This window comes from Lepus europaeus, chromosome 3 (assembly GCF_033115175.1).
Source record: "Lepus europaeus isolate LE1 chromosome 3, mLepTim1.pri, whole genome shotgun sequence".
NCBI lineage: Eukaryota > Metazoa > Chordata > Mammalia > Lagomorpha > Leporidae > Lepus > Lepus europaeus.
This window is the reverse complement of record NC_084829.1, coordinates 34,599,115-34,619,555: the sequence shown is the minus strand read 5'-3', so window position 1 is coordinate 34,619,555 and position 20,441 is coordinate 34,599,115. Positions and strand designations below refer to the sequence as shown.

Here is a 20,441-nt window from a genome sequence, read left to right as displayed (position 1 = left end):
CAGGGCGACTTCGGCCGGACGTCCAGGGTAGCTTGAGCTGCCTGAAGGGTCGACCACTACCTTCTGAACATGGCTCAGGGGTCGCTCAGACGTGAAGCCTGGCCTCGGCCCCCACGCCACCTGTGCCGTCCACGCAGTCACCAGCCTTCCTTCGCCACAGCATCTCCAGGCCAGCATTTGCCTGGCAGACAGCACCTGTCCGAGTACCTGTCTGCGGCCTTTGAGCCACTCCTCTCCAATCCGCTGTCCTCTGAGCCCAGCAGGTGCTCCAACCCTCCCAGAGGCTAAGGGTAGAGACCCTGAGGCCTGCCCCCTCAGCTCCTCCACCATCTCCCCCACCCTCTACTCCCTCGGGACTCCTCCCTGACCTTCCCCACCCCGTCCTGCCTCTGGGCTTAGCTGGGGCCCTCTTCTCCCCCTGCCCTGCCCTGCCCCCAACCCTGCGCCTCCCTTCAGAGCCCAATTGGTCACTTTCTCCAGGACATCCTCCCTGCTGCCCCAGGTTGGGCGAGGGACCCCTCCTGAGCCCCGTGTTCTCTCCCCAAACACACTGGCTCTGCACTGCCTCTAGCTTGTGAGCGCCCCCTGCAGTCTGCTGACAGCAGGCACTTGAGCAGGTTCCCGGGCCCGCTGCCCACCTGGTGTCCTTGGCCCGACCGGCTGCCTTCTGTAGGGCTCTCCTCTCCCCGCAGCCACTGCTCGGTCCACAGCAAGGCCATCAGGAAATGGGAGGGGGGAGCGTGCAGGAGACCTGGGGAAGGGGTGTGTGGCGCCCACCCGAGCCTCACCCATTTCCTTCTGAACGGGGTTGGGAGAACAAGCAGGGGCCTGGGGCAGCTGGCCCTCGGTGCCGGTGCCGGGGCTGCTGGCCCTCCAGGCACTGTGTGACCTCTCCTCCCTTGAGGCCACTCCCAGAGCAGTGAATCACCCAGCTGATAGCTGGCCATGCCAGCCCCCTGCCAGTCCTTCCCCGCCCAGGGTCAGGTGACCCTGCCCTGCCCAGGCTGCAAGCGGCCCAGCGCTCCCGGGCAGAGCTCTCCACCCAGTGCCCGAGTGGGCAGCCAGTGCCCTGAGCAGGGGAGGAAGGGCCTCCCCCCCGCCCCGAGGCCTGCAGACGGTGGAAGCTGAGGCACAGAAGTTCTCTCTGCCCAACCCCTCCTCCTGCGTACTCGCCACCCCCCCCGGAAGGAAGCCCTGGTGAGTGCTGCCTTGGCCCACAGGGATGGGCAGGGACGGCCTTGCTGAGCCCTGCTCCGGGCCTGAGTCGGGGGGACAGGGTCTGCTGGCCCCAGGGCCTGGGCACACTGCAGGGATGCTGTGTGTGGCGGGGCCAGCGTCCCTGAGGATGTACCCATCTCCGTGTGCGAGCCGGGCTGGCCACAGCTCAGCAGTCTGGAAATTCCGGAGTTCGCGCCCCTCCCGGCTCCGGTGGAGGCAGGGAGGGCTGCGGTGAGCTGGGTCTACCGAGGAAGCCGTGCAGGGGCAGGTGCAGGGGCCAGAAGCCAGCGATTCCCACCGCACGCTGGGCTAACCCCTCAGAGAGGCAGGCATCCAGGACAAAAACAGCGGTGCCTAGGCCCCAGGAATGGCATGTCCTGTCCCGGCAGCCATGGGTGACGTCAGTGTCCGTGGGCAGTGGCCTGGGGCCCGGCTGCAGGGTGGTGGAGGCTGACCGTGGACATGGCAGAGGGGTCAGCCCGCTGCCCTGGGCTGTGACAGAGCCTTGGGGGCCCCGCCTGCCCATGGCTCTTCAGGGTCCCCCCACCTCGGTGAGCCCGAGGCCTGATCCTGAGCCTGCCCAGTGGTCCCCAAAACCCCTGGGTCATAAAGGCGCTGATGCTGGCCCCTCTCCAAGGTGGCCTCGCTTTTTAAAGGCACCAGTTGGATTCCTGATCTCTTTATTGTGAAAATATGAAAGCGTGGGGGTGACATCATGAGCGCTTACACACCTGCCCCGGGCTGAAGCGGTGGTTCCGCTGCCTTTGCTTCATCAAAGCTGTGAAAGCCAAGGGTTTGTTTGTTTGTTTGTTTGTTTGTTTTTAAGGATTATTTATTTGAAAGTCAGAGTTACAGAGGAGAGCCAGAGGCAGAGACACACACACACACAGAGATACATTCTATCCACTGGTTCAATTCTATCCAATGGCTGCAATGGCTGGGGCTGGGCCAAGCCAAAGCCAGGAGCCAGGAGCTTCTTCTGGGTCTCCCATGTGGGTGCAGGGGCCCAGGTACTTGGGCCATCTTCCACTGCTTTCCCAGGCACATTGGCAGGGAGCTGTATTGGAAGTGGAGCAGCCAGGATTCCAACCAGTGATCACATGCAGGCACAGGCTTAACCACAGCACAGGCCCCAGGGCTGAAGGGTTTTGAGGACCTCCCAGCACCCCCCCCACACACACACACAGTGCCTTGTGGGCACTTACATAACCCAATACCATCATATCTGTGTCCAGCGTGGATCTTTATACCCACAGCTGTCTTTTTCAAGCAGGGTCCATGCAAGGTGCATTTGCTCAGCCCCTCTCTTTACCACATTCAGTCTGCACGAGCCTCTGCCACGCTGGCTGGCTGGATTGAGGGCCAGTTGTCTCATAGGAGAGACGGAACACGGCTGGGTCAGGCAGCTCTGTCTACACAGGGCCCGGAGAGGCAGGGCCAGGTCTCCCCTGCACCCTGCCCAACAAACTCCTTAGGAGGGACCTCCACAACTCCCTCTGCACAGGGGCTGTGGCCCCTGGGACTCTCACTAACCTCCGCCCCAGTGCATCCTGGTCCAAGGCCAGGCTGAGCACACCGGGGGCCTGAACAGGCACTGAAACAGCCCTCCCCTCGCAGAAATCCAATCCGCGTGGTTGCCGGCCAGTTCACCAGCCTGCAGGGAAAACCATTAACTTCATGAGCACCAGGCTGGGGAGGTGGGGGAAGGCGGGGCGGGGGAGCTCTGGAGGATGGAGCTGCTGGGATGGAAGATGGTTACGCAGGGGGAGTGGGGAGATGGGACATGAGAACTTGTCTTGCTGAATCCACCTTGATGATGACATAAACACTGCTGCCTGGTAGAGGCGGGGCTTCAGCTGCTGTTTGGGACAAACTCAGGGCTGTCGGGGAATGCATCCCTGGTCCCTGGGTGAGGGGGTGGGTGCTGGCTTTGGTTTTCAGGAGTTAATGCCTCTTTGGGCATTTCTGGCCTCAGCACGTCCGCTGCTGCCCTCTGCTGGAGAAAGGCCTTGCCTGCAGCCAGCTCTGCAGTGCGAAGGGCCAAGGTGGCCTGCACAAGACAGGTGGCAAGGGCCAATCACATTGCTTACAGAAGTGGGCGGGGGTGTCTGAGGTTGGGAACCTTGTGGGTGGGTTTTGAAATTCAGCCTCGTCCAAGATCCTGGGTGCACCTGCAAGTGGTCAGATCTGTGGCAGCAGAGCTCGCAGCCAGGGGCCTCTGGGGCGGTTACCAGACACGCCTGGGACCCGGGAGCTGCCCAGCAGGCAAGTCTATGTTGGAGCAGAGGCGGGGACACAGCGCTTCTCATCCCGCGGCACTCGGCTTGGCCGTCCTCGCCCCACATTTCTCCTGCCTCCACAGCAGGATCAGAACGTGGTGACTGGAAAGTGCATTGGTCAGGGCTGAAGCTGCTGCTGCTTCTTCTTTTTTTTTTTTTTTTTTTGACAGGCAGAGTGGACAGTGAGAGAGAGAGACAGAGAGAAAGGTCTTCCTTTGCCGTTGGTTCACCCCCATTAAGCCGCGGCGCCAGCCCAGGGCTGAAGCTTCTAAAAGAATCATTGCTGTATTAAAATCCTGTGTGGCGGCCGGCGCCTTAGCTCAATAGGCTAATCCTCTGCCTTGTGGCGCCGGCACACCGGGTTCTAGTCCCAGTCGGGACACCAATCCTGTCCCGGTTGCCCCTCTTCCAGACCAGCTCTCTGCTGTGGCCAGGGAGTACAGTGGAGGATGGCCCAAGTGCTTGGGCCCTGCACCCCATGGGAGACCAGGAGAAGCACCTGGCTCCTGCCATCGGATCAGCGCGGTGCGCTGGCAGCAGCGCGCCTACCGCGGCGGCCATTGGAGGGTGAACTAACGGCAAAAAGGAAGACCTTTCTCTCTATCTCTCTCTGTCCACTCTGCCTGTCAAAAAAAAAAAAAAAAAAAAAAATCTTGTGTGGCCCACAAGCTGCAGGAGCGTTGGGAGATTTTAAATGTTAAGGGAAAAGGAGAGGGGCAAAATTCCCTCCCAGAGGTCACATCAGCCCTGAAACAAGTTTCGGTGGCAGAGGAGTAAGAGGCATTGCAAACCAAGCTTCCTGGGGAAAATGGATGTTCTGTGAGCCGCATATCTCAGCCCCGCCTGGGAAGGAGCCAGGTGAGGCCCGCCCCGCCCCCTCCGGGATCGATCCCACCCCCGCCAGGGAGGCGTCCCGCTTGAGTCATTTTTAGAATGGATTTTAAAACCCCATTCCTGTCCCCCTCTGGAAAATAAGCTCGTGCCTTCTCAGCCTGGATGGCCCCAGGTGACGCAGCCCTCAGCCACAGGAGAAACGCCGCAACCCTCCTGCCCATTACCACCTAAGCGGCTTTAAATGGGTTTCGGGTTCTCTCATCTCTACTAGATTAAAAAAACCGCTCCCTTGAGCGTCACAAGGACATGGAGTGGTGCTTGTGGCAAGCTCTGGGCTCCGAGAGGCCCGAGAAGGGCGCGTCTGGGCTGCCGAAGCGAGTGGCCAGGTCACGCAGCAGGCTGCCTTTCCACGCACAGCCGCCACATTGTAGGTCCTGCACCCAGGATTTACTGGGTGTAGCCCCCCAGGCTCCATCACCCCCACCATCTTGGAGCCCACCATCCCCCTGGGCCAAGCTGGGGCCCAGGCAAACCTCCAGGTCAGATCCTGGGCAAGTGCGGCCCCCGCATCTCCATCCACCTGCTCCTCCTCCATGCAGCCATCCCTCCCCCCACCCTGTCCAGGCCCTTCCAGCCATGCACACGAGGGGTCCTCAACACGTTCCCAGAAAGCACATGTGATAGAAATACCACACACGGGTCTCAAAAATGTTTTGCTAAGATAAATGCAGCTTTTAATCCCAGTTCTTCCACAGACTTCCCCAAGTACCCCGGCACCTAGCCTCCCTGCAGCAGGCCCTCCCCAGGTGCCGCTAAGGCTGAGCCAGACCCCTGGAGCTGCCTCCATCCCAGCCCCGAGCAGGCCAGACCCCTGGAGCCGCCTCCATCCCAGCCCCGAGCAGGCCAGAACCCCTGGAGCCGCCTCCATCCCAGCCCCGAGCAGGCCAGGACCCCTGGAGCCGCCTCCATCCCAGCCCCGAGCAGGCCAGGACCCCTGGAGCCGCCTCCATCCCAGCCCCGAGCAGGCCAGGACCCCTGGAGCCGCCTCCATCCCAGCCCCGAGCAGGCCAGGACCCCTGGAGCCGCCTCCATCCCAGCCCCGAGCAGGCCAGACCCCTGGAGCCGCCTCCATCCCAGCCCCGAGCAGGCCAGACCCCTGGAGCCGCCTCCATCCCAGCCCCGAGCAGGCCAGGGCCTCTCCTAACCTTTCCAACCAGGACTCATTTTCCAGCGTGACTTCCCAGCGGGCCCCGTGCGGTGCTCATCGCACTTCTAGTGTCTGTTGATTGAGAAAACAGATGATGACCAAAACTACCAGGGATTCCACGGTCCCTTTGAATGCATCCGTGTCTGGTAATCACCAAGTTTACGTGACTTGAGGACTGTCTGGGCTCCATGGCTGTTGTGTTTCTGGTCTGCAGAGGCTGCTTGTGATGGTGTGGGTTAGGGCAGGGACATGACGGCCCCACAGGTGGGAGCCCCCCGCCCCCTGCCTGGGCCCCCTGGACCTGCACCTGCTGAGCGCCTCTGCAGATGGTGCTCACAGAGCAGGGCTCAGCTCCTGGACCGCTCCTGACCCTCTCCCAGGCACTGGGCCAGCAGGGGGCGTCAGACAGGACCCAGCGCCAGGGAGCTTGGCCGGAGACAGCCACGGCGGCTTGCAAGGGGGACTGCTGCACGCAGGGGAAGCGTGTGTTGCCTTTGGGATGGCCCAGACCTGCTGGGGCATCCATAGCTCTGGCTCCGGGCAAAGCCATCCGCTTCCCCCCACCTGCTGCGTTTCCCTAGGGGAAGACGAAGACCCTCACCTTGGAACCGAGGTGTGACGGGTGGGAGCGGCTGTTGCCCGGGGCGCCTTTGTGCAAGGAAGTGCTCGAGCGCCTGACGCAGGCGCAGGGACTGCCAGTCTGGGCGCCACGCTGGGTCTCTGGCTGTGGGTTGGCAGGTTGGTCAGGAGGAACTAAGTTTGTGCTGCAGAACAAGCCGGCCCACATCTTGGTGTAGCAGATTTCTTTCTGTCACTCAGGGACGCAGGGCGACACAGGCCCCTCCCACCATGAGCTTCCCAGAGCACCACGCCAGGCAAATGGAGCACAGAGAACTGTCCCGAAAGCTCCCTATTGGGCTGGCCCTAGGCTGCTATCCCCACGCTCCCAGGGGGCAAACCGGAATACCTGTGACAATGACAACAGTCAGCCACTTTTTCCAGCGAAGCAGCCCACAGGAGACAAGGTCTCTGAGAAGTGGATTCCCAGTTTCAGCCCTCACGGGTTTGATTTGTGGTCTCTTCTGCCATCCTCCCTAGCACGGGAAAGGAGAGGCTGCAAGGATGTCTCTGCCCGTGAACTTGGATTTAGCAGGCGGGCGGAGGCCGCCTCTGGGAGTGCACTCTGGAAATTCAGAGCACCGACTGGAGTGACAGGTGCCGATGCCCTCGTCTGCCCCGGCTTGATGGGTGGCATCTGTCGCTGTGTCTGGCATCAGTGAGGTCGTAGGGTCTCTGAATCACCGGGACTGTCATCTGTCCCCACTCTGAAAGCAAACACAACCATGGCCCTGATGCCAGTGAACCTGCTCGCAGACCAGGGAGCATCGTGCCACCCAGGGGCAGGCTGGTGGCTGCCCCAGCCCCGCAGGGCGGCAGAGCAGGGTTTGCATGGACACTGCCAGCCCAGGCCCTCATTTCACAACCAGCTCCATGGCTGCACCCATCAGCAGAAATCACCTCTCCAGTCTCCTGGAGCGAGGCCCAGAGTTATCTCACTCAGGACATGACCCTGGGCAGGAGGGGGGGTTGGACACAGGGACCCGGGGCCATCTGTGCGCTTCCTGGGGGGAGGGGCCGTCGTTCAACTGAGCCCTGAGCCCTGGGGAAGGATGGTGGGCAGAGATGGGTGCTGGACAGCGGGACATCCGGCTGCCGGGGCCATTCTGAGAATGACCTTGCAGGGGCAAACCCCAGTGAGGAGGCCGCAGAATCAGGGATCCACAGAGGAGTCCTGGGCCCTTTGTCATCTGGGCATCGTGCCAGGGCTGTGACCCAAGACTCGGGAGTTCCCGGCACTCACAGCACAGGCCCAGGCTCCTGACCCTGCGCAGCGCTCCTAGGAAACAGCAGGGGCGATGTGACAGAAGTGCCTGCCTGCGGCCAGAGGAAGTGCAGTGTTGCAAAAGGTCCTGTCACCGGGACTTCTGGGGAGTGGCGGCGGGGGTGCCCAACCCCTCTCCCCCACCTCACCCCTGCTCAGAGGAGGTGGCTGCACACAGAGGCAGAGACCACCAGAAAACCTGGCAATGCCCCCTGGTTCCAGAGGCGGAAGTGACAGCCTTCCCCACCAGCCCTTGTGAAACCTGCAGGCCACACAGACGTCCCCTAACCCACACCTTAAGGTGACCCCCAAGAGAAGGGGCCTCAGTTTCCCCAGCTGTCAAGTCCAGCTTTTGTAAAGTGTAGGCTGGATACCCACCAGCCAGCCAGGCACCATCAACCGGTCCCAATCTGGGGGCAGCCTGGCTAACACAAGAGGGGGAGGGGACATGGCCAGGAGGCAGGGGACTACTGAGTGCTGGCAATGACAGCACCCCTGGGCCCGGCTGACATCCCTGGAGCAGGTCCACCCCTGATCTTGAATGACAGCTCCTGCAGTGGTGGGGGCGTGACACTCTCTCCTCCAGCCCACCCAGCACCAGGACCTGCCCTTCGTGTCACCAGGAGTGTGATGAGGACGGGCCAGGGGGACAAGCAAACCTGCCCCAGCACTGTAGTGACATGCAGGCGATTTGGGCTAAGTCCTGGCCTCCTTGGGGCTCCATGTCCTGACTTTTAAAAAAAAAGATTTATTTATTTATTTATTTGAAAATCAGAGTTACACAGAGAGAGGAGAAGCAGGGAGAGAGAGAGGTCTTCTATCCGCTGGTTCACTCCCCAGTTGGTTGCAATGGCTGGAGCTGCGTCAATCAGGAGGCAGGAGCTTCTTCTGGGTCTCCCACACAGGTGCAGGGGCCCAAGGACTTGGGCCATCTCCCACTGCTCTCCCAGGCCACAGCAGAGAGCTGGATTGGAAGTGGAACAGTCGGGACTTGAACGGGCACCTATATGGGATGCTGGCACTGCAGGCGGCGGCTTTACCTGCTATGCCACAGCACCGGCCCCAATGTCCTGACTTTTAAACTAGGTGAAGGGCAGCCCTCCGTCCCCCAGCCACCTCCTTGCTGGATTGCGGTGGACCCATGCTCCTCCTGGGCTCCAATCCTGGCTCTCCCCCTCGCTAGCGGTGTGTGCATGGGCAAACAGGGGCTGGGTCTGGTGCGGCCCGGTTAGTGCTGGGCTGGACCCAGGGGAGGTAAGAGTGGGGAACGGGAACTTGGGCTCCCTGCGGGAGTGGCCATACATGAAATTGCAGACTAGCTGTCCCTGTAGCCACTGGCAGGGCGAGTATGGGGGAAAGGTCAGCTGGCTCAGGCTAAGAAAGCCCAGAGGGAGGAGTGGTGTCAGGCCGCCTGGGTGCTCCTGTCTCTTCCTTCTCGCTTTCCCTGCATTTGCAAGTGACACTGAATTTGCCAAGCAGCTGTCATGTCCTGCATGGTGAGCTCAGGGCTATCAAACTCGGCCCTGGCCCATGGCCCTCTGCATCTAGACTTGTCCCCCTCCCCCTCCCCCACTTAGTTCCCGTGTGGGGCTGGCCCCTGTGCTGCCTCAGGCTGCACCCCACTTCCTCCAAAGCGGATGCACACACACCAGGCAGAACCCGCATCTGTCGCCCTTCCTAAAGGGCCACTGTGTAGCCCGCAGGGCAGTGGCTGAGCCTGGCCACGGCTTTCAATGCCACCATGAGCTGAGGCCCCCGGGGGCCCACAGGGGAGTCTCTCAGAGCCAGAGGCCAGAACGTGTCAGCGGACGCCGCCGTGCGTAGAACCAGTCAGCCGTGCCTGCGGCCTGAAGGGCAGACAGAGGCTCACTCGCGCCCAGAGCTGCCCGGCCCGGTGGCGTCCACGGCCAGCAGTCCAGCAGAGGGAGAAGGTATTAATAGCTTGCGGTGCCGGGCACCGCCGCGGGAATGTGCTCTCAAGCAGCACCGGTCGGCAACGAGGGCCTCGCCTGGCCGAGTCTCCTCGGTGCCCTCCTGAGACAAAGTCAGGGCGTCTTCAGGGGCCGTTTGCAGCCCAGAGCTCGGCACCGGCCGGCCGGGGGATGAGGAGACCCCAGCTCCACTTCCCGCTCTGCGCCCGGCCAGGCCTCGCTTTTTCTTATTTGCAAAGTGGCCGTGAGCAAGCCTGCCTTTCCTAGAGCCCAGGGCTGGGGGTGGGGGAGTGGGGGGCAGGGAACCTGAGCGCTGTGGCCATGTTGCTAGAAATAGTAATCACCTGTGTTCTGGGCCCTGGGCTAACCTTTGCACTTTCGGTGGGACTTAGCATCATTACTGCCTGTTCTACAGACGGGGGAAACTGAGGCTCGGAGTTTCTCCAGCTTGTCCGAGGTCACACAGCAACGGCACAGCGGGGCCGTGACGTAGCTCAAAGGTACAGCTTTGCTGTACTCCTCCAGGCCCAGGCTGCACAAAGGCAGCTTGCTTCCTGTGGGGCCTGGGACCACGTTCCCACAGGAAGAACAGCGTGGAGGAGCTGAGACATCACCTGCTCGTGTATTTGTGGCTTTTTTCCTAACGTTTAAACCCAAGAGGTACAACGTTAACGTCTCCCTCTCATCCCTGGCTCCATGAAGCAATCGCCATCACTCTGGCAACAGAATATTCCGGAAGTAATATTTGGCGGTCTCTTAAGTTCCCCCCCGGGGGGGTGGAATCTGCTGTTACAGCTGGGACGATGCAGGGCCAACGCCTCCCCCCAAGTGCCCACCCAGCGCTCCCTCATTAAAATTCCACCCTCCCCCTGCTTTCCAGAGGCCCTGCCCACGGCAGCAACCAAGGCGAGAAGGAGCAAACCACAGACCCCGCCGCCGACGGGCACCCCACATCCTGCCCGGGCTGCGACATCCCCCCACGTCTTCGCCTTGCAGACGTCGTGGGGCGGCCTCCCCCACGCGGCATCATGGTCGTGCAGGACAGTGCGGATGCCGGGGACAGCAGGCTGGGCGTGCGGCTGCAGCCCTTCCTGCACCAGGTCGGGGGGCACCTGAGCGTGATGACGTATGACGAGCACACCGTGTGCAAGCCCCTCATCTCCCGGGAGCACAGGTTCTACGAGGCCCTGCCTCCGGCCATGAAGCGCTTCACCCCGCAGTACAAAGGTGAGGGGCAGGGGCCCAGGCGGGCAGGGTTGCCATGGAGACGAGCCCCTCTCCCAGCCGGGCGGCCTTCATGTCCTAGTTTTCTCTGAACTCCCAGCCTCCAGGTCTGGCTTTCCTGCAAATTAGCTCAGGCTGCCAGACCTGCCCCCGGAGGGGATTAGGATGGGGGTCCGTCCTCTGGTCTCTGCCCGGGGTGTCAGGGCTGCTTACCTGATGGTGGCTGGACTTCCTTGCACTTCCACGATGCAGGTGATGGCAGGGAAGGGTGGCGAGTGGCGCTCACAGCATGGGCACACGGCAAATGCTCTCGCGGGACCTGTGCATCAGAACCCCGAGGCCAGTGCCCAGGCCGTTTCCAGCACGGTCCAGAGGACCACTAGCGGGGTGGCCACGGGGTCTCGTGCCCCAGATACTGAGTCCAAGCACTGTTCCCACTGGCTCACTCACTGCCCACAGCACGGGCCATGCAGAGCCACGGGCCTGACCCAGCTGATGAGACATGCCCACGTGGGCAGACACTGGACTCAGCACCCGTGGGGGTGGGGGCACGAGGACAGGGAGCGGGGTCGGGCTGTGGATGGGAGGGTTCCCGGAAGTGCTCCCAGGCTGTGCAGCCCTCTTGGGGATTGGCCAGCCCAAGGACAGAGGGGACCTGCTTCACCCAGGTCCCTCAGCAGGTGACCTCGGGCTAGGAGTCACAAGGGCTCACGAGGCTACCGCATGGGGCCTCCCATCCTGTCCCAGAATGGAGCAGCCTCCCAGGAATGGGGCCATTTCCGAAGCGGCCAACACCCACCACAGGGCACACCGTCTCCTTACTGGCATCTGGGAGAGCATGGGGTCAGGGACATCGCTCCTGAGGGCAGCCTCCCGGTGCCAGCGGTCTTTGTGGGGCCTTGTGGGCTCCCCGGCGTGACGGTCTCGTGGGGCTGCACCCTGCTCCCTCGTGGGCTGCCTGTCAGCCGTGGGCAGATGAGGACATGCTCTTGGGCCCGGCTGGCTAACAGTTGAGCCAGATTCAGATTGCAGACGGCGGCGAGTGAATGTTCTCTCATGAGCTTAAAAATAAGCACATGAGAGAACGCTCACCGGGGCTCAGGAAGCTGCTCAGCCGAAGCGAAAGTGCTGAGGTGCCCAGGGCATGCGGATCCGGCGGTAAGCTGCCCGCCCAGCTGGCACGGTCTGGGGCCAAGGCGAGTGGGGAGGGCTGGTGAGCAGGCAGACGGGGGCCCTGGCTGGGCCCTGCACGCTCCTGGTGAGCAGAGCCCTGGAAGCCCCTGAACCTCCACTGCCCAATGCCCCAGACACACAGGGCAAGCTGGAGGCCAGGCCAGAGCCCGCATGGACAACGCTGCTCTGCCGAGGCCAGCAGCTCTGGCTTCCACTGTGGGTCCCAGATTTGGGAGGGAAGGGCTGGGCTGAGCCACAGGTGGGCGGGTATGCAGGATCGACAGAGGGAGACAGACAGACAGACAGACAGAGCCAGCAGAAGCCTGCAGGACAGCGAGGCAGGCAGGGATGCGGGGTCTGGCCGTGTGGCTCTGACAACATGAGAAATGGAAATGACTTTGGGCTTCTTGCAGGTTTGGGGTTATTTGCACTCTCTGCTCTCCTGGGTTCACTCAGACACTCAGGACCAATGAGCTCAGACAAGAGCTGGGGCCTGCAGAAGTGGGTGAAGGTCACATTTCTTGCCCTCCAGGGAGGGCTTCTGGGCCTGGGGCCCTCCAGGGTCACGGTCCTGTCCGATCTGTCACCACAGGCTCCCAGGGGCCTGCCACATGCTAGGTGGAATTTGACGAGGCCAGTGCATGCCCCTCCCCCTGCCCTGGGCCCCCAGGAGCTGGGAGGCGGCTGAACAGCTCTCGAACAAGCACACAGGCCATGGCCCTCCCCACCTCTTGCTCACGGAGGGATGGGCTCGGGGCCTGGTGCTGGTTTCCAAAAGTGTGGTTCTCTCCCTGAAGACACCGAGCTGACGCCGCTCTCCGGAGGTGGTGGCTAGGGTCGTGGCCTCTCTGTTCTCTTCCAGGGAGCAGAACCAGGAGGACCCGTGTGACAAGGGGCATGGCTCGTGGGGAAACACCTATTCTGGGTCCCTTCTTCCATACTCGTGTCTGCTGTGGCCCTGTCAGAGCATACGGCCCTTAGAGGCCACAAACAACAGCGTCCGGCCATCCGCGGCTGGCGGCAGAGGCTTGCGGGTGGGACGGCGGTGGTGGTTACCACCGTGATTCTGGTCTCAGCTTGCCGTCATGTGCACAACAGCTCTGGTGGGCTTGGCCCGGAGACCAAGAGCAATGGGGTCAGCCAGATGGTAAAGCTCCGAGCTCGGGCAGTCTTACTTTACAATCACGATGACATCACGGGACACAGGCGTGGGGAGGGAGCCTTTGCAGGCACTGGAGAGACCTGGACACACGGGGAATCTGAGAGGCCAGGACTGGCCCGGGGAGACACCTGCGGCCCTGGGGAGCTTACAGAGCAGCCCCCACAGGGAGCGCGGCACTGACCAGGCGGGGAGGGCCGGCGGGGGTGCAGGTGGGGAAATCTGCCCACTCAGCAAAAACACCACCTCCTCTGAGAAGGTGCCCAAGTGGCCCGGGGAGGAAATAGATACCTTGGGGGACACCCAAACACGTAGCCCTCCTCTCAGCGTCAGGGGCCCCGCAGGAAGCAGATGGTACATTCAAGGGAGTCTGTTCAAAGGGGCTGTTTGCAGAAGTACACGCAGGCTCATGGGGACCATGGCTCGGTGCCATTCACCTGCCCACGTGATGGGGTAGAGAACCGTGCAACAAAGGCCTCTGTCTTTCTCCTCCCACCCTCCCTTCCCCTGGCCAGACCGACTGGGAAGAGGGAGGCAAGGAACCCACAGGTGCCCTGCACAGGGCCAGGCCCCCGGACACAAGGCTGAGCTGAGAGGGCTGGCGAGGGGGTGGAGGGAGGGCTGTAGACAGGAGACCACACAGCAGGCACAGGAACAGTGGGCAGCAAACACTCTCAGCCTTCGGGGGGGGGGGGCGTCTCCTATGCCACCACCAGAACTGGCAAAGCTGGGCACCCACCGGATGCCAAGATGCATGGAGGAAAGCCAGGACCGTGCCACTAGGTTGGAGGGTGACCACAGCTCACCTGAGCCGTGCGCTGCTTCATCGAGTTTCCCGGGCTCTCTGCTCCTGCCTTTGTTGCAAACACCCATGGCAGGAGACATCGGGGACGGGGCGAATCTCACAGGTCTCCGGGTCTTTAGAGGACCACGTTCCAACAACGACATCCATGTGCCCGTGCACCTGACCAAGGATTCGGCAGACATGGGGATGGGGCCCGGCCCCAGGCTGGCAACAGGGGGATGGGGAAGGCGTGGCTGCAGAGAGGAGCCAGAATGTGAGACCGAAAGGGCCGGGGCTGGCTCTGCTTACAGCACAGAGGCACAGAGAGGGGGACGAAGTGAGGATGCGCCTGGGTCAGGCCCGTTGGGAAGGGACCAGAGTCAGTGAAACCAGGCCAGCCCCATGGTTTTCCCTTGGACCAGGAGTTGGGGGAAGGAGCCTTGACCGATACCATCAAACCAGATTCGGAGGCTGCGACCCGACCCTAAGCCATGCCTCCCTTAGAGGCGTCCCTTAAGGGTTTCTCTTTCCTCCCGCAGGGACCATCACCGTGCACCTCCACAAAGACAGCAGGGGCTGTCTCAGCCTGGTCGCCCACCCACTGAAGGAGAGCCGCGAGCCCTTCAAGGTGTCCCCGGAGTCGGCGGCCGTGGCAAAGCGGCACCCACGGCAGCACGCCCAGTGGGCACAGTCTCCCGCCGAGAGGTGAGGGCCATCACACGGATGACAGATGCGAGGACACTGCTCCCGCCTGAGCCCAAGGCCGCCCGCTCCCCATTCGGGGCGGTGCCAAGAAAATGAGAAATCCACAGGAAGGCTCTGTCGAGAACAAGCGATGGGACCGAGGAGAGGGAGCGGCGTGCTCTCTGCGATGATTTTATCTGAGCAGTGAGACATGGGCAGAGCTGTAGACAGAGGAGGAGGTCGGGACAGGTTTGCCCAATTAAATACCTGTATCGCTGAGCCCAGGGAGCGTCTGGGGGCGGGGATCACAGAACAGCTCCGAGAAAGCAAAAGTGCGGCTTACCCTGGGAGGGGGCCAGGAGGGAGGTTAACTGGGTGCTCAAAGGTCCCTTGAGACACACAAGACTGAGGGCCTGTGGGCCCTGGAGAGGGGTCAGCGAAACCTCGGGCAATGTTAGCTGGCCTGGGCAGACACAGACTCCTGGGGCTACTGAACACTCGCTGGCAGTGGGGGACACCTCCCCTTCCCCAGGGTGCGCCATGGGCACTGTACCTCCACTTCTCCCACCTGGAGGCCAGGGCGCTCACGGACTGCAGATGTGGGCGGCCCAGCTCTCCTGAGGCTCCCCGTGGCACCCTGAGGGCTCAAGGACACGGCAGAGTGTCAGGGCCCAAGCCCCAGCCCTGCAATTCTGGGTGGGACCAAGTCACCAAAAATCCACAGCACTGATAAAGGATCTCCCCCAGGCTGGGGAAGGGGCGGGTGCCCGGCTCTATGAGCTGCCCTGGGGTCAGGAGAAACCCCCTGAGAGGCTGCCATGTGATCGGGTGCCTGCTGGGCAGCCTGGGGACAGAGGGGACAGAGCCCACGCTGACTGTCACACTGTGCTTCCCTCACCTCAGCCACAGCCTGGCCAAGCTCCACACCCACCCCCAGGTGTCCTCGCTGGCGCTGGAAGACGCTAACGGGAACCAGGTAGAGGCGAGGAGCTTTAACCCGTGGGGCCTGCACTGCCACCAGGCACACCTGACCCGCCTGTGCTCCGAGTACCCAGAGAACCAGCGGCACCGTATCCTTGCTACCTGCAGGAAGGTGTGCCAGGCCGGGGCTGGAGAGACGGCCACATCTGTCACAGGCGTGGGCAGGGGGACAGGGGAGGCGGGAGGGGCAGAGACAGGTGTGGAGATAGTTTAGAGACTCAAACCTGGGGACCAGAAGAAAGCAGGCCCCTCCCAGGTAAAGCGGACTGGGAATACCTAAGGCTAAACCTGCAGAGAGGGCCGCTGGCTCTGGCTGTGCGGCCTGGGCGGCCAGGTGAGCTGGGCGGGGCAGGGGCGGGGCTCCGTGGGCAGACAGCAATGATTGATGCCACGCTGGGTTATGGTGGCAGGCAGTGCAGAAGGCTGGGTGGAGCCCCCGCCCCCCTCCCCATCCCAGAGGGAGCATGGGCAGGGCCTGCGGGGTCAACCCAGGGGCTGCCAGGTTCTCAGTGAGCAAATCCAAATTGAAAACGCCTCTTGGTCACCGCCGTGCAGGCTCGCGCAGACGGGCGGCTGGCTGCACGGTATTTACGGAGATACATCCGCAGCCCTGAACCCTGAGCAGCTTTGGCAGCATAATTACTCCACTGAAATGAATATTCCTGTAGCTCATCTCCGAAGCTCACATCGGCCTGCTTCTCCCAGAAGGTATTGGCCCATTCAGGGACTGAGGGTTTCTGCCTGGTGATTTTCCGCCATAAAATGTAAATTGGGCATGGCCTGCTAGGGATTTCACGCCTGCATTTAAATCTCAACCCCAGAGCAAAAATGGAAAAGGGGAAAAAAAAGCTCCCATACTCATAAACTCCCCCTAAATAAATGGACTTATTAGGGCGGCCTGCAAAGCGAATATCTTGAATGCTTAATAGCGAGAAGGGGCCCGTCTGGAGGGAAGGCGGAGGCGGCGGGGACTATCTCCGCTCTCCCAGGGCAATTCTGAGTTGTGCACCTGCCCCAGGCGGGCTCCTTAACCCACGTGGCCAGGGTTCCTGCTGCTGGAGAACGTGGTGTCCCGGCACACGCACCCCTGCATCCTAGACCTGAAGATGGGGACGCGGCAGCACGGGGACGACGCCTCCGAGGAAAAGAAGGCCCGGCACGTGAAGAAGTGTGCACAGAGCACCTCGGGCCGCCTGGGCGTGCGGGTCTGCGGCATGCAGGTGGGTGGCCCGGGGACCCACCTCAAGGCACACCCTGGCCTGTCCACTCCGGGCCGGGGCTGTCTCCCGTCCACACACCAGTGACCCTGGCGTGGCTGGGCCCGGGGCCACCCGGAGACACCCTTATGGGGTGCACGGACCTGGTCCATGCCACCCAGGGTATTTTAAGAAGCACTTTCTGAGCAGTGGGGTCAAAACCGCACCATGTTTGAACGTGGTCCCATGGTCTTGGCAGCTGAAGCTTCCCACAGTGGTCACGTGGCCCTGCCCAGCAGGGCTTTGATGAGAGTGTGTGGGCAGGGGCTGGGGGTGGAGTGGAGGGAAGGTGTCTGGGCGCCCAGGTGGCCCCCTGGTTCCTCTCTGAGCCCTCTCCTCCCCGGGTGCTGCCGGCTGTGTGTCCCTTGCATCCTTATCCTTAGTAGCCAAGCCCCTCCTCCCAGTCCACTCCTTCTGCGGCTTCCTGACTGCCTGCCCTGGCTACCAAGGTGGGACAGTCACGATCGGCTAAGCCCAGGCAAAGGAACGGTTAATTTTGATGCTGCGCAGACTCCGTGCTTACTGAAGCTCTGCTCCGGCTCCCGCAGGGCTGCAAGAGAGCGGGAGGAAATGATCTTCCTCCCGTCGCTCACTCGGGCAGTCGATGAGACATCAGCTTGTCAGTGTATGTCACCGCTTGCCTTAACTGCTCCCCCCTCCCCACCGCTGGAAGTGGGGTCTGTGAGTTTGTGGCTCACATGTCCCTTGGAAGGCTTCGGATGCAGTCGTCAGGAGAGCGAAGCGCGATGATGTGCCGTGTAAATGGGATCTCTCTCTGGACCTCAAACCTTCTGAAATTGATCTGATTTATTCAGAAGGTGACGCCTGTCATGTGTTTATGACGGCTAATTTAGCAGCCAGTCTCTGGCCCTCCAAAGGCGAGACAGAGCCTATCATATCTCTCTGGGTGGGTTGTTTTTTTTTTTTTTTTTTTTTCAATCCTGGTTTTCTGTAAGCACACCATGTAACATGAAGGCAGGAGAGACCTGAGAAACCATCTTGCCCAGGTACGGGCGGTCCTGCCCAGGTGTGCCAAGTCCCCCTCTGGCCATGCCATTCGCAGGCCTTGGTTCAGCCTCTGCTGCCGCCTGTGCCGTCTGAATGAAGTGGGGGCGACTGCCACAGTCCCCTCCATCAGCGTCTCTCTTCCATCTGCTCCCTTCTGGTGCCAAGACGTAATGGGGAGGGGATGGAAGATGGTGCCAAGGAGAGGAGGTGCCACCCCCCCAGAGCAGCAGTGAACGTCCTGTGTCCCCTGGGCTGCCCCCGGTGCACTGGCTGCTGGCACGTCCCAGGCACACCCGAGCTCGCCTGTCTTTTCATCCTCCAGCAACTCACCCCTCCCCCTCAAGAACCATGACTGTTCCCTGTGAATCTGCAGAGGAAGGACTTTATAAACTTTCTTGGGGGAAAATTTAATCTGGTTGGCTTTCCAAGGCCATTGGCTGTGATTTCGAATTCCTGCTAAAGCTCTCCAGCTTGGGTTTGCTAATATTTGAATTGAAGAGGGCTAGGAGCCAAGACTTAAATCAGGAGTTGGAGGTTGATGCTGGAAATTCACAAGACAGAAGATCCACATCTTTTCCTCGTGGGTGGAGTGTCACCTCTGTGGGGTGAAGGATTTTTAGACCTTGGATTGCCACTAGAGACTCACACAGAGAGCATTTTCAATGGCACAGTTCTGCTGGTGCTGGAGGGAAGACCCTCTCCTGCCCGTGGCAGCCACTCCGTCCTGTGTGCCCTCGAAAGCTGTTCATAGATTGTCATAGCTGGTGACGCTGCAAATGTAGCAGGTGCAATTGTGTTTGACGTTGGCAACTCCTCACGTTTCTCTCTCCATCTTCACATTAGGTTTATCAGACGGATAAGAAGTACTATCTCTGCAAAGACAAGTACTACGGGAGAAAGCTCTCGGTGGAGGGCTTCCGACAGACCCTCCATCAGTTCCTGCATGACGGGACCCGCCTGCGCACCGAGCTCCTGGAGCCCATCCTCAGCCAGCTGCAGGCCCTCCTCTCGGTCATTAAGAGCCAGAGCTCCTACCGGTTCTACTCCAGCTCTCTCCTCATCATCTACGATGGACAGCAGCTGCCAGAAAGACCCCCGGGCAGCCGGCACCCTCAGGAAGCTTCAGGGGAGGCCCGGGCCGGCCCTCAGGGCGGTCTCCCCAGGGTAGACATCCGTATGATCGACTTTGCTCACACAACATACAAGGGCTCCAAGGACGGGCACACCACCTACGACGGACCGGATCCTGGCTACATTTTTGGGCTGCAAAACCTCATTGGGATCCTGCAGGATATCCAAGAGGGAGTCTGACCCCGTCCTGGGCCTACCTGGGCTCCTCTGGGCTACAGATTGCAAAAAGGCACTACTTGTAGCCAGCGCAGTCGAGATGATGCTTAGATGTCTTTATACGCCCCTCAAAAGCCCGCTGTCCGAGGCGGACTCTCCTGAGAGCTGCTAAAGAAACCCTCTGGTACCCTGGAGGTCATTCCACGTAGCCTGGCGTCTTGCTCTAGTGCTGGTCATCAGACAATGGACAGTCCATGCAAAAAGCAGCCCTGCCTTGGAGCGCACCAGAGAGTGGCCTTGGGAGTTAGAGACCAGCATGAAGGGGACAACCCCTTCACTTCAGCAACTCTGCTGCTGAAGATGCTTTCCTGTTGCCGCACCACCATCCTCACACGCTGGGAGGCAGAAACAGAACCAGGAGAAGCCTTGTAGGGTGTCTTCCAGATCATGGTTTTTCTCCACTGCAAGCTACGTATGGCCTCTCACCTTCCAAAGAGCAGCTTCGGGTGGGGCAGGAGGAAGTGGAACAGACCTGCGCATCTCACCTGCTCTGTCTCTGGGTTCTAAGTGGACAAGGACGAGCCCAGACAGGAGTGTAGGTAGCCCAGGGCCCCATGTTGCTAGTGGACAGCAGGGTCACCTCACAGCCTCCTGCCTGCCCCCCCTTCCCGGGGAAGAGAGGATTCTGCCACATTCTGACCACGCAATGACTCTGACCATGACCTGCAGCTTCCGGGGCAAGGATGGAGGGGAAGAGGAGCCACCCCGTTAACCTCTGCTCCCCGCTTTCTATTTATTTATTTGGGGGGTGGGCTGGGGGAGGCAGAAGACCCGGAAGGCATGTGGGAGCCAGGGGCAATGTTTACAAGGCCAGTGGACAAGTGTAGATCCAGAACCAGCATGCACAGTCCTAATTAATTCCTTCCTCGGCGGTGTGGAAACCTATTACAATGCCCTGGAGTCACGCGCCGGGATACGTTACCCAATTAGGGAAATAAATTTGCTAAGAAAATTGCTGAGGTCACCAGTGATTATCGGCGCGCCTTATTACCCGTTCTGTTTGTTGATTCTGATCATCAGGCGCCAGGGCCCTTCTGATTCATGGGTGACTCGAGCGCACGGCGAGAAGGGCGCACTGATTTCTCGCCATCCTTCAGGGAGCTGGGGGGCGGAGGGGGAACGGTGGCTCCTGAGACACATGCGTGGATCTGCAAAGCCGGAGGCAGCCCTGAGAGCCGAGGGGTCCTTTCTTCTGCATCTTAGACGCCGCCGAATTCAGGAGTTGGGGGATTCTCATGGATGATGACCGCCAACTTCCCGACATCCACACTCACAGAAGGAAAGAGAGGCCTGGGTCACAAGGTTCCAGAATCGTCTTTGATTTGGGAATCCACTGCCCGGATTTCAAGGCAGGTTCACTTCTCAAATTACTTTTGGCCGAAGCAACGCTGCGGCTTTGTCCCACGCTTGGTGCTCGTGGTGGGAGCAGGGTCAGAGCCCGTTGGGCAGCAAAGGAGAGGCAGCCTCCGAGGGG

At 61.0% G+C, this 20,441-nt stretch overlaps 1 protein-coding gene across 1 annotated transcript; it reads left to right on the top strand.

Moving 5' to 3' along the window:
• The first annotated feature begins 1,059 nt into the window (after nt 1-1,059).
• On the top strand, nt 1,060-19,906 carry IP6K3 (inositol hexakisphosphate kinase 3). The gene is made up of 6 exons (XM_062187442.1): nt 1,060-1,197; nt 10,232-10,578; nt 14,231-14,396; nt 15,279-15,445; nt 16,401-16,576; nt 18,464-19,906. The coding sequence occupies exons 2-6, from the start codon at nt 10,380-10,382 to the stop codon at nt 18,929-18,931; spliced, it is 1,176 nt and encodes a 391-aa protein (XP_062043426.1). The 5' UTR covers nt 1,060-1,197; nt 10,232-10,379; the 3' UTR covers nt 18,932-19,906.
• Nucleotides 19,907-20,441: the final 535 nt, after the last annotated feature.

Excerpts from the sequence above, each read along its gene's own strand:
- IP6K3 (XM_062187442.1), top strand. The coding sequence starts at position 10,380 with ATGGTCGTGCAGGACAGTGCGGATGCCGGGGACAGCAGGCTGGGCGTG. Across the intron at positions 14,397-15,278 it reads GCACAGTCTCCCGCCGAGAG|CCACAGCCTGGCCAAGCTCC; the intron begins GTGAGGGCCATC and ends CCCTCACCTCAG. Across the intron at positions 15,446-16,400 it reads CCCAGAGAACCAGCGGCACC|GGTTCCTGCTGCTGGAGAAC; the intron begins GTATCCTTGCTA and ends CCACGTGGCCAG.